This window comes from Trichechus manatus, unplaced genomic scaffold (assembly GCF_000243295.1).
Source record: "Trichechus manatus latirostris isolate Lorelei unplaced genomic scaffold, TriManLat1.0 scaffold00043, whole genome shotgun sequence".
Taxonomy (NCBI): Eukaryota; Metazoa; Chordata; class Mammalia; order Sirenia; family Trichechidae; genus Trichechus; species Trichechus manatus.
In genome coordinates, this window is record NW_004443979.1 from 5,097,302 (window position 1) to 5,110,710 (window position 13,409).

At 36.1% G+C, this 13,409-nt stretch overlaps 1 protein-coding gene across 2 annotated transcripts in view; it reads right to left on the reverse strand.

Annotated features, from left to right (window-relative positions):
• Nucleotides 1-450: 450 nt before the first annotated feature.
• Nucleotides 451-13,409, reverse strand: part of BRMS1L (BRMS1 like transcriptional repressor) — a 34,621-nt gene continuing 21,662 nt past the window's right edge. Inside the window, exons 5-10 of one of the 2 annotated variants that reach the window (XM_023731456.1) lie at nucleotides 11,098-11,194; nucleotides 10,018-10,101; nucleotides 7,884-7,948; nucleotides 6,091-6,130; nucleotides 3,928-4,075; nucleotides 451-2,494 (exon numbers count right to left, since the gene is read on the reverse strand). In XM_023731456.1, coding sequence (XP_023587224.1) covers nucleotides 2,377-2,494; nucleotides 3,928-4,075; nucleotides 6,091-6,130; nucleotides 7,884-7,948; nucleotides 10,018-10,101; nucleotides 11,098-11,194 — 552 coding nt within the window. In that variant the 3' untranslated portion in view covers nucleotides 451-2,376. The remainder of the gene's footprint in view (nucleotides 2,495-3,927; nucleotides 4,076-6,090; nucleotides 6,131-7,883; nucleotides 7,949-10,017; nucleotides 10,102-11,097; nucleotides 11,195-13,409) is intronic. The other variant, XM_004376503.1, reaches the window with a different exon arrangement.

Here is a 13,409-nt window from a genome sequence, read left to right on the forward strand (position 1 = left end):
GGGTTGGGGGTAACAATTATTAGTGATAAACTGGATTAGTGATGATTGGATTTTTTTTTTTTTAATTAGAAAATGGCAAGAAGGGGTGGACTGAATATGAAAAACTGGGAGGTGACACAGGAAAAGCCCATAAATTGGTACTAAGACAGAGGATGGTCATTAACATTGCAGCAGCTATATCACATTTCATAGTTTCTAACAATTCTCCTACATGAAACCTTATGACAGGACACTAATCTCAAACTGTCAATAATAAAATAATTTTATAGTACTTTAATCACAGATAAGGAGTCCCTGGGTGGCGCAAATGGTTAAGCACTTGACTACTAGCCCAAAGGTTGGCGTTCAAACCCACCCAGAGGCGCCTTGGAAGACAGGCCTGGTGATCTACTTCCGAAAGGTCACAGCCTTGAAAACCCCATGAAGCAGTTCTACTCTGCACACGTGGGATCCCATGAGTCAGAACTGACTTGATGACAACTAACAACAATCATAGACAAGCATATGAATCTTAATATTATGACAGAGTAGTTATATATAAATATTAAAGCTTTGAAAGTAAATATACTAAATCATAATTTTTTAAATAAATATTTTCTATTTAGAATTTCAGAACTTAGATATAGTACATTTTTATTAAAGTATAATATGTGTATAGATTTCTTTTAATTAAATAAAATTACTGTCATGAGCATGTAAATATGCCCCAGTAGAGGTTGGATTGTGGTTTAGGGAAACAGAAACATTTGTTCAGCACTCCAGCACTCCTTATCTATTACTGTAAATTGGCTCAAATCCTTCTTAGAAGCAGACGGGTTGTAAATAATAAAGAACTAAATATGCATAAGTAATTTAAGACACTACAAATGACACTCAAACACATCTTTTTATTATATACTAAATTTAAAAATACAAATCTTATTAAAAATGCTTATCAAATATTGTATACATAAGTACGGTCAAATACTATTGGATTATGACATTATACATACTTGCTAAGGTTAATTAGAAACAGAACAAAGTAACATTACTTTGCTGATAATGGTTTCAGAAGTCAAATATTTTAAAATTTGGCAACTGTGAAGTAGTGATCTGCACAGGAAAATGTTTGCAGAGGTAAAAGAGTTAAAAAAAACAAAACAAAAAACAGAACAACGCAGATATTCCTGCCCTAAGTGTTAACAACTAGATTTCTTCCTCATCCTCTTAAGTGTCACTGTAACAAAAATTAAAGTGCACAAGACCACCAGGAATACTTGTTTTGGTTATACCCTAACTATATACTACAGCCATCAAACTGTACAGCCATATTGAGGGTTTTGGCCCTTTTAACCGTTCCTGAGGCTTTGGGAGTTAATTTTGAATGTGGCTAAGGAAAGGGAGGCCAACACTTTCAAAATTGCACCAAATGGCCTTAAAGTGTAAAAACACTGAAGATAAAAATATTAATTTGGGAATAGATTCAAGGAAGTTATCCCTGTCTATTTTGCCCTAGGAATAAAATTAGAATAAAGACCTAGCTTTACCTCTGGAAAATGCTTACTAAAAATCCGTTCCAAAAGATCAGACATGGACAGCAAGCACACAATACTGTCAGTTACTGTCCACCATTTATATATTGCATCATAAATACCAGGCATAAATATCTGCCCTCTAAAGGTTCACAAGAAATACAGGTACTGTAGAAGCATGTCATTACTTGACACTAATTTTACTAATTAACATTGTAATTTGTAAAAATAGGTCACCACCATACAATCAAAAAAGAGAAGGAAATCTGCTAGTCTACAAAAGTGCTCCTTTTAGCTTTCAAACCCAATAGCTTAATTTTGGGTAAAACAAGATTGTAAAGTAAAACCATCAGTTCTAAATAAGCTGATGATACCATATATACATACTCAAACATATTATATTTAAATTTCATTTCCAATTTGACACTAATGTACTAGTATAAACCATTTAAAGGAAACATTTCATCAGGCTTATTTACAAACACACAATGAGTGACAAAGATACACAAAATTTAAAAAATTACGATAATTGTAGCCATTTAGCAACTTAGTTCACTAAAGATAAAACGAATCTGCATAATTAAAAAAAAAAAAAGGAAAAAAGTTTAGTTAGAAACCTCTACCACATATATCTATTGGTCATTGGACCTAAGAGACAAATAAATGTGATGATCATGATTAAAATTTGATTACTGTTTCTTTTAATAACATATCAATACGAGGTCTACTTAAAGTATTACCTACAAATACACATCCTCTCACAATTCAATTAGAATATTAAATTATTCAATACATTTTTTACTCTTGTGGCACATCACACTTGGTAACACTAATAAGGTAGATTTAGATAACACTCAAATCATGATTACGAGTGTTTAATTGAATATTTTCCTTTCTGTAGCTGTGAAATGTAAAGCTTAGATTTGCTTCCATCAGGCCTCTTAAACCAAACTTCATCATGGTTAATTGTTGTAATTATGGCACTAAAAGGAGAAAAAAAAAAAAAAGAATGAATGAATGAATTACAATATGCCTCCTCTACTCAGTTTAGAGTACTAACTATAAAACCAAAATGGCAAAAAAAGAAAAAAAAAAAGGCTGCACTACAACAGCAGATTCAGATATGTAACTGTCATTTACCAGTATGCTGCACCATTATGGCATGCTGTCAAAAATATCACATTCTACGTTTAAGAGATCATGTTCTCTTTTTTCTTAATAGAGATGGAAAAATTTACTTTCTATTAGGCCTATTAAATGCACATTGTTCCTACCCCATCTCTACCCCCTCCCTCAAAAAAGGGACAGAGAGGAGCTAAAACCACTTACTTATGTAGTATTATGCCTCCAACTCATATCAGCCCAAATCCCAATCCCTCTACCATCTATAGTATTTGTATGAATTTTTTTTGACACAACTAAACTTTACATATAAATATTTTTAAAAATTGATTTGTGTTTAATCTTCTTTATGCTATTTCACCTCTTTTTAGAGCCTCTTTTATGCTACGTAGTACTTAAATGTCACAAAAGCAAAAAAAAAAAAAAGAAGAAGAAGAAGAAGAATCCAGGGGTATCATATATAATCAAATTCAATGAGCTTCTATGAAAAAAGTTAATACACACAATGCTCTTGGTATCCTAAAAATTTAAAGATGAAATTATAATCTGATTAAAACCACTGTATTTGGAAAATGATTATTCTAGCCTAAACCCAAATGCTTTATATACCACAAATTCCTAGAAAAAAGTATTTTCTTACTGTAGAAGTTTACTGCTCTAAGAATTAAATCTTAAACTACTGAAGAACAAAAGTAGTGATTAGCATTAATATTTTCCAAAGCTCACAAGCAATTAAAATTTAGAAGCCTATATAAATAATTATATAAACTTTATTTAAGCCTAGGCACATAATTATTTAAGCCTAGACTTTTAAAGCAATTTTTAATTTTCAAGTAACAGTTTAATTACCGTTACTCTTAAAGTTTTCATTAATTTTCCTTTTCTTTCCCACTCTAATCAAAAATTATTTTTTATCCAAAATACTGTAACACGCCCAAAAAGTTAAGGATTAATTTGTACCAAAAATTTGTACTAGTTTGGTTTAAAGGTCATTATAGTCAGTGGTAACAAGCCATCTACTATAAGAATTAACAAGCAGAATCACTTAGCAGGCTAAATAATTCCAACATTTCAACTTGTGTTTATGTTTATATTCCACAACTTAATATGTAACTCTGGTGTATAAACATTAATGCTGGTGTATACACATGTTGATCAAATGATATGTCAAGTGAAAAAAGGATCTATAGACAACAAATGATGCATTGTGAATGCACTATGGAAGTAGTATTTATTGACAACAATATTGTAAACTACAATACTGAGCAACACTGAAATGATAAAGGCTTTTTACCTTGTAGGACATTCATCTTTTTTATCAATACATATCGTTTGTCCACGTATATACCATTCACCATCATAATATAGTCTTCCTTCTTCAGACCTAGCACTGTGCAGATGTTTTTCCAGTTTCACAGGTGCTAAAGGGATCAGTTCAAAAACTGTTACATTAATAAAACATTGTCAGGAGAATAAAAGGGTCAGAACATTAAGAATTAACATTAATACATGTGAAAAAACACCAAAAATATTTTTTAGATAACAAAATGTAATAAAAAAAGAGCGAATTTTATTTCTTACATTCTTTTATATAATTCACTAAGTTTTTAATAGAACTACTAAACAAAACTAAGCAATGAACATCAAATCATCAAATAACTGGACACGTGCCAGAGGAAAAGTGTGTACAATATAAATTACTAGTGTCAAATTTAAGTAGAATTTAAAATTTCAATTGCCATATTATATTTCTCATATTATCTCTCCTGCAGACCTCTGACGGGGTCCTGGTGGTGGAGTTGTTAAGCGTTTGGCTGTTAACCAGAAAGTCAGCTGTTCAAATCCACCAGCCACTCCTTGGAAACCTATGGGGTAGTTCTACTTTGTCCTGCAGGGTCACTATGAGTCAGAATCAACTTGACGGCAACGGGTTTAGTTTTTTTTGGTTTGGCAGGCCTCTGACACTTACAAAGAAGCTAAGTTTAATACAGATTCCAAGAGTTCCCCAGGCCTTTGATTCTGAAGAGGGAGTTGTCCTAAGTAGGACTTCCACTTTTAAATCCTAAAAATGGTCTGGTATAATTCAGATAAACTCATGCAGAAAACAAAAAAAATGTTTTTTATGGCAGCACATTGTCAAAAGCATACCATGAACTAAGTGCCTCTTCATCATTCGAATGTCACTTCTTCAAAGGTCTTCCCAACCATCCTACCCATGCCTCAATTCATCTTCATCACAACCTTATAGTCCCTTCATAGCAATTACTACAATCTGTAATTATCCTGTTAATTATTTGTTTATATATATTATTCTGCCTCCCTCAAAGAGGTTCCAGGAGATTCCAGGAGGCCCAGCTCTTTCATCATTGTATCCCCAGAGCTTAAAATAGTGCCTGGTATGTAAAAGGTGTCCAATAAGTATTCATTCGTATGTTCATTCAACAAATACTTTCTGAGCACTTCCTATACATGAGAAACTGGGTGCTGGGGATAAAACTGTGGCTAAAAGATGTGGTTCAGAACTTTGTGAAGCTTTGGTTCTAGCCTTTGTTAAGACAAACAAGTATACAATAAAGAAATAAAAATTGTTGTGAGTGCTATGAAGAAAGCAAACAGGATGCAATGCTAAAGATAATAGGGTTGGGGGGCAATTAAATAGCGTAACCGTACTCTCAGAAGAATCCATGACCCCCCAAAAATGTTAAGAATCACTGCTCTAGAGATTTAGGAGGTTGCCCTTCCAGTTAATTTCCAAGGGAAATACTTTAATACAATATTGCTGAAATTTCCTGATATGGATTAAAGATAAATGGAAATGTCGCTTATAAATTACCGTTATCTGTTGAAATGTGACTAGAAATTCCTTTTCTAGTATTTAAAATATGTTTTTTAAAAAACCGAGTTTGATTGTTCATAGATGGGTTAGGAAATTTTATCTATAGTGAGAGAAGGCACAAACAAAGAAACTTAGCCTAGACAATAACATCCGTCACTACTTAGGCAATGATTTTAGACCTTTAAAAAACACCAAGAAATTATAGCTTGATGTAAAATTTTAGTAAATCTTAGGGGTGGGTAAATTTCTTTGATGGATTCCACTGCCAGCACTGTAATCTCTTTCTTCAGAAAAATGCACGCACAGAAGAAATTCTGCATATAATTTCTAAGGGTTCACAGATTCCCTGAAGCCAATCCATGGACTCCAAACAGCTTCCCAAGCGCACTACTGGGCCCATGAAGAACACTAACTACTTTGTGAATTACTGATCCATTATTAACAATAATAACAATAATAATGAGGTAAAAGACTCCATAAGAATACCCCATATTTTCAGGTATAGTGTTCACAGATGAAATGAAACTATTGATGGAAGAACTCTCTAGTATGTACATGACTTATCTCTGATTCAACAAACCTCCAAAGAGAAGATTTCTGAATTCAGACTAAATGACTTACGTTCTGTTTTCACTCTGTGTGGACCCAGTGTAGCCATTGCCTTAATAAAAAAAAAAGAAGAAAGAAGTTGTCTGAGTTCATAGATCAAAAATATATATTGGTATATACTTAATATATATAACACTCCTGATTAGCTCAGTAACAAAAACAGTGAAATATAATTTTCAGTTGCCTTAATAAATATTTAATGTCTAAGACCATAAAGGTCCCTAGATGGCACAGTTTGCAGTCAACTGCAAACCTAAAGGTTGATGTTTCAAACCCACCCAGCGGTACTACAGAAGATAGGCCTGTTGATTTGCTTCCATTAAGATTATAGCCAAGAAAATCCCATGGAGCAGTTCTACTCTGTAACACATGGGGTTGCCATGAGTCAAAACTGACTTGATGGCAAGTAACAACAAAGATCATAAAAAATGTATATAAAGAATAACAATTTCTCCTACACGTTATCAATACCTGAAATATCATCTAATTCTCAGCTAAGAGGTTTCCAAAACTGGAATAATTTAATAAGAAAAACAAGTCTCCACTTTCCAACAAGCACAGAAAATCCTATCATTCTTGAATGTTTAATGATATAAGACAAGACAAAATAAGGGTTCAAATATTTACTTTTGTTCATTCAACAAATATTTATTAAGTGCTTTCTAAAAGTCAGGACTGGGCTAAGCACTAGGCATAGAAATGCTGACTTATTTTTGGGCAACTTAAGTGTGATGGTTAAGGTTGTATGTGTCACCTTGGTTGTGCCATGAGTCTCAGTGGTTTGGCAGTTACATAATGATGTAGTTTGGCAGCTATGTAATGATGTAATTATCCTCCATTTTGTGATATAATGAAACCACCTCCATGATGAGATCTGATGTGATCAGCCAATCCGTTGTAAAGGGAGTTTCCTTGGGGGAGTGGCCTGCATTCAATATATAAACATATACAGACATTCTGGCAAAGCTTGCTGGCTTTTGCTCACTCTGGATCCTGCATCCAGATTGTCATCATCTGACCGCTGGTTCCTGGGACTTGAGCTAGCGGTCTGCCGTATTACTGGCTGATCTTGGGATTCATCGGACTCCGCAGCCTGTGAGGCAGCAGCCTGCCCTCTTACCTGCCGATCTTGGATTCATCAGCCTGTAAGCCTGTGAGCCAGCAGCCTGCTGTCTGACCCGCTGATCTTGAATTCGTCAGCCCCTGTAGCTACATGAGTCAGGAGAAGCCTCCAGGCTGATGCCTGACCACAGACTTGAGACTTGTCAACCTCTATAACCGTGTGAGCCATTTCCTTGAGATAAATCTCTCTCTCTCTCTCGGCTTCTGTGTGTGTGTGTGTGTGTGTGTGTCTGTGTGTCTGTGTGTCTGTGTGTCTGTGTGTGTCTGTGTGTGTCTGTGTGTGTCTGTGTGTGTCTGTGTGTGTGTCTGTGTGTCTGTGTGTCTGTGTGTCTGTGTGTGTCTGTGTCTGTGTGTCTATATGTATACAAAATGTATATATACACTTCACTGGTTTTGCTTCTCTAGAGAACCCAGCCGAAGACACTAAATGTTTTTCTGCCCTCTGCATAAATTATTAAGTACATTATTACAGAAAAAAAAATATAGTCAAGCTGTTGACATGTCTCTAATTTCTTAAAATATTCTTACAGCCCACTGTTATCTGTAATAACTACCTTAGAGAGAATATTATAAAAATAAAGCAATTTTATAATAATCATATTTTGATGTATTAGTAAAAAAAAATGAATTTTTAAAAAGTATATTATAAAAATATACTATGTTCCACTGCTGTTTAATCATACCTTCCTAATTGTTGTCCAGTCTTCAAGAATATCAAGATCTTGTAGCATATAAACTATATAAGGACGTTGAAAAGTCAAGGTAAATTTAGCTGTAAGAATATCATACTTTTAATTATACTTCCAAAGTTCTGTTTTTCAGAGAATGAAACAATGGTTTATGGACATAATCCTCTGGTATGCTGAATTCTGACTTCAAATTATTCTTCAAAAAACTCAGTACCAGGGAGGGGAGGGGCCAAGATGGCAGAGTAATCAGATGCTTCCGGTGGTCCCTCTTACAACAAAGACTCGAAAAAAAAGTGAATCTATTATATACGACAACCTAGGAGCCCTGAACATCAAAGGCAAAATTGAGGAATTGGACTGAGTGGCAGGGGGAGGCAGAGATGGTTTGGGAGCAGCGAGGAGTTGCCGGACATGATCCGTCGGGAGCCGGCACCCTTCAGGCCGGATCAGCTGGCATGTGCAGTGAGGCAAGCAGTGGCACTCAGGAGGCATTTTCCACATCGGGAGAGACCGAGTGGGAGAGAGTCTACTTGGGCCTCCAGAACCAGTGAAAAGTGGCGCTCAGTTGGCAAAAGATAAGTACATACGTCTGACCTACTGTGCAGATCAAAAAATACCCCCTTTGGGAAAAACCTCTCTTCCATTTACCTGCCCCCTCCCCACTCTGCACCAGGTCCTGGACTGGCTTCAGCCATTGCCGAGTCCCCTGGGCCGGAAGTAGGACCCATCATATGCCCTGAGCCATTCTCCCAGCCTTGGAGAGGAAACAAATTAACAAACAGGAAAAAATAATCTGCCAGCTCCCCTAAGCTGAGAACTTAGGGTAGGCACAGCTCCTTTGTCTAGGCACAGGCATAAGGGGTTCATGGACTTTGAATGCCTTTCACCCCTGCATAGACCCCTGTGGGCCCATTTCAACAGCGTAGGTCCTCATTACCACAGTAAAACAGGGTATATACATGAAGGCTAACTTCAACTGTATCAGCTATATGGTGAAGTGGCAGGTGCATGACATTTGACATCGCTCTGCCCATTAAGCAGGGTCCTCATCTACCCACATTAGGAGCCTGAAGACTGGTGGCTCCACCCACGCCACCTAGCCATCCGCGATAGGGGTCCAAGAATAAGTAGTGCATCCCAGTCCTTACAGCCAACAGCACTGTGTGCCCACAGTCTAGCTGCAAAACCCACCTACCTACGCACTCTAGGGAACAGGGACACCCTTTCCTCCCAGATACTCAGGGGCAGCCATCAGCCCCCTGCCTTGCTCAGCGCATGACCTCCTACTGCAGCCGGATACTTGTGCCTACTTCAATCACGCCTGCCTGTTTAGGACTGTAGGTAAGAGCCTGCACCACCACTTGGTGACCAACTACCTGAACACCTGAGCTGAACCCATACAAGAAAAGTAAACAGACTCCTGGGTTCACATACCTAGTAACAGATCTAACCACCTGGTGACAGAACGTTAGAGATTCAAAGGCGCCAGTAATCCAACTAGCTCACACAAGCAGCCTATTTGCGCATATTAAAACAAAACAAAACAAGAAAACAGGACACAGTAAGCAAAAAACTTAGTACCAGGATAAATACACTCCAGTTCTTCAGATGCCATAAACCATATTTCCTTAATTCTATGATACCACTCATTGTAAGATATACCACCAACCTAATCACTGCTTTGAGGAGCGGGGAAGATGGTGGGGGGGAGGGAGGTGGCATCGTAGGGAATGCCAAGATTGAATACACACATTAATTTAAAGGCACTCCAATTTCAGAGGCATTAAACATGTTTTTCAAATGTATATATGAAAATTAGACAACCATGCTATATACTAACCAGCTGTTTCACATCAAAGCCTTTGTGAGCTATAAATTCACATTAATTTTCAAAGTTGAGATTGTGACTAAATTTCTACTCCTCCCCCACACCGTTTATCCAAATTATATATGTCTGCCTTCAGTTTTATAAATCACCTTTTGCCTGTTATACAATCATGCAAATAAAGTTAATGTGTACTAATAAAAGTTACAAAGGTATGCACAATGCAAAAAAGTACACAAATGCAAAAAAAAAAAAAAAGAACAAAAGATAGAAAAAAAACCCAGAAAAGTTGGAAAAGGATATCTGATACAACAACTGGCTTCTTTTTGTCAGGACTGAAAGGATCCTTCCTCTTTTTTCTTGACTGAAGCTCATCATTCCATAACTCTGGCAAGTAAATAAAACACCAAGTATTAGCGGATTTCTGCAGATCAAAGCAGAAAAAAGAACTAACTAATTTCATGCTGGCTATTTGTTTTTACATTAAAAACTTCATTAGTAGCTATGTATATATACATAAAACTATATATAATTTCATGGGGGGCTATATACTTCTGAATTTTCCTCTTCTTTTGATAAAGCAAACATAACTTGCACTTCAGGCAGCATAATATCTACCACCTGATGAACATATGTCAGGCACTTTGGTAAGCATATACTGCATGCATTGTTTCACCTAATCCTCAAAGCTACTTATGAGGTAATTATTCTTATTGCTTCCATTTTACAGATGAGGAAATCAGCTAGTAGGTGACAGAGCACCGGTGTCAGAGCTCAGCTTGTTTCACTCCACTATGCCTACTCTATATCAGAGACATAAAATTTATGACAGATGAAATATTACATATTCAAAAACAGTAGCTTATAGTAAACCTTCCATCCAACACAGAAAACTTTTCCACAATATTCCTGAAAAAGCCAATATCACATTGGTCGGATCTAATTATTGAAAAGTGTTTCCTTTTTCTGAGACAAAAATCTACCTCCTTGTTAACTTCTATCCATTTGTCCTAGTTTGTCTGGAGCCAAAGAGGAAAGTTTTTATTCCTTCTTCCACATGACAGTCTTTCAAGACTTAGAAGGAACAACATACACTGTAGCTGTCTTCCAATATTAATCTCATGGTAGTTTCCTGTCACATTTCTATTTTGTTCCTTTTCATGTGCTTCATTTTCTTACATCTTTTTAAAGTGTCAGTTCAGATCAAAGTAATAGTCACAACCATATCAAATTCTTTAGAAGCTTTCCCTTTTTCCTGCTTATTAGTACACTTTATTTTCATGCCATTATGAATATCAAGAGATTAAGGTATTACGAGACACTACAGTAAACAAAAGGTTTGGTGTCACTCAAATTAAATACCACAATCACATCATCCCTTACCTGAGGTAATATCAATGCTGTGTCTATCCTCTTCAAGCCTTCTTATCTTCTCCTCTAGTTCACTCTGGACTGTATCATACAACAAAAGCTTCTCACTCTGAAAAAAAAGTAGATTACACATGAGAAGAAAGAAAAAATTGGTCTATCATAACTAGCAGTACTAAACATCTTACTCTTAAAGTACTTTAATACATGATGCTTTTGTTTGCTCTTTTTAGTTCAACTTGAAAATTTCAATGAAATGTCAAATACATGAAAGACGTAAAACTAGAAAATACAGATTCTAAATATAGACTTTATACAATTAAATTATGTTTAAGAACATCTAAATTTACTGTGATAAAAAAGGAGGTAAATATTTACTTTATAGAACTTACAGAAGCTTCCGTGTCCCTTTGTAAATATAAGCAGGTCCCACCTGTCTCTGTAATGGAGAACCCATCTTATAAAGTACATCATTATAAAACGGATTATATTTTCTCATAAAAACAATAATTGGGTCTTTATTCCTCACAAATATCTGAGCATCGAATTAAAATCACCTAATATATCACAAACAAGTCCACAAGAGTCCAATTCCACCTGAATTTAGAGACCATCTCTGTAGCAGATTTGACACACTGAATACAAATGACCGAAGACCAGACTAGTCACAGGATGACATCAAAGACATCATATATGAAGAAAGCAAAAGGTCATTAAAAAAATGGAAAATAAAAAAAAAAAGGTCAAAGTGGATGTCAGAAGAGACTCTGAATCTACCTATGAGCAGCTGATATTTGACAAAGGCCCAAAGTCCATTAAATGGGGAAAAGACAATCTCTTTAACAAATGGTACTGGCATAACTGGATATCCATCTGCAAAAAAAAGAAACAAGACCCATACCTCACACCATACATAAAAACTAACTCAGAATGGATCTAAGACCTAAATATAAAATCTAAAATGATAAAGATCATGGAAGAAAAAATAGGGACAACGCTAGGGGCCCTAATACCATGGCATAAAAAGAATACAAATCATAAATAACAATGCACAAACACCAGAAGAGAAACTACTTAACTGGGAGCTCCTAAAAATCAAACACTTATGCTCATCAAAAGACTTCACCAAAAGAGTCAAAAGACAACCTACAAAAAATTTTTGGCTACAACAAATCCAATGAGCGTCTCCATCTCTAAAATCTACAAGATACTGCAAAACCTCAACAACTAAAGGATAAATAACCCAATTAAAAAATGGGCAAAGGATATGAACAGGCACTTCACCAAAGAAGACATTCAGGCGGACAACAGACACATGAGGAAACGCTCACTATCATTAGCCATTAGAGAAATGCAAATCAAAACTACAATGAGACACCATCTCACACCAACAAGGCTAGCATTAATCCAAAAAACACAAAATAATAAATGTTGGAGAGGTGGTGGAGAGACTGGAACACTTACACACTGTTGGCGGGAATGTAAAATGGTACAACCACTTTGGAAATCAATTTGGCGCTTCCTTAGAAAGCTAGAAACAGAAGTACCATACAATCCAGCAATCCCATTCCTTGGAATATATCCTAGAGAAATAAGAGCCGTCACATGAATAGATATATGTGCAGCACTGTTCACGATAGCAAAAAGATGGAAACCACCTAGGTGCCCAACGACGGATGAATGGATAAACAAATTATAGTATATTCACACAATGGAATACTACACAAAGATAAAGAACAACAATGAAGCAGGGAAACATCTTACAACATGGAGGAATCTGGAAGGTATTATGCTGAGTGAATTTGGTCAGTCGCAAAAGGATAAATATTGTATAAGACCACTATTATAAGAACTCAAGAAAAAGTTTAAACACAGAAGAAAACATTATTTGATGGTTACAAGGGTCAGAAGGGAGGGAGAGGGGTATTCACTAACTAGATAGTAGACAAGAATTACATTAGGTGAAGGGAAGGCCAACACACACTACAGGGGAAGTCAGCACAACTGGACTAAACCAAAAGCTAAGAAGTTTCCCGAATACAACCAAACGCTTCAAGGAACAGCGTAGGAGGGGCAGGGTTCTGAAGACCATGGTTTCAAGGGACATCTAGGTCAACTGGCATAACAGAGTTTATTAAGAAAATGTTTTGCATCCCACTTTGGTGAGTGGTGTCTGGGGTCTTAAAAGCTAGCAAGCAGCCATCTAAGATGCATCAACTGGACCCAACCCACCTGGAGCAAAGGAGAATGAAGAACACCAAAGACACAGGGAAAATATTAGCCCAAGAGACAGAAAGGGTCACATAAACCAGAGACTGCATCAGCCT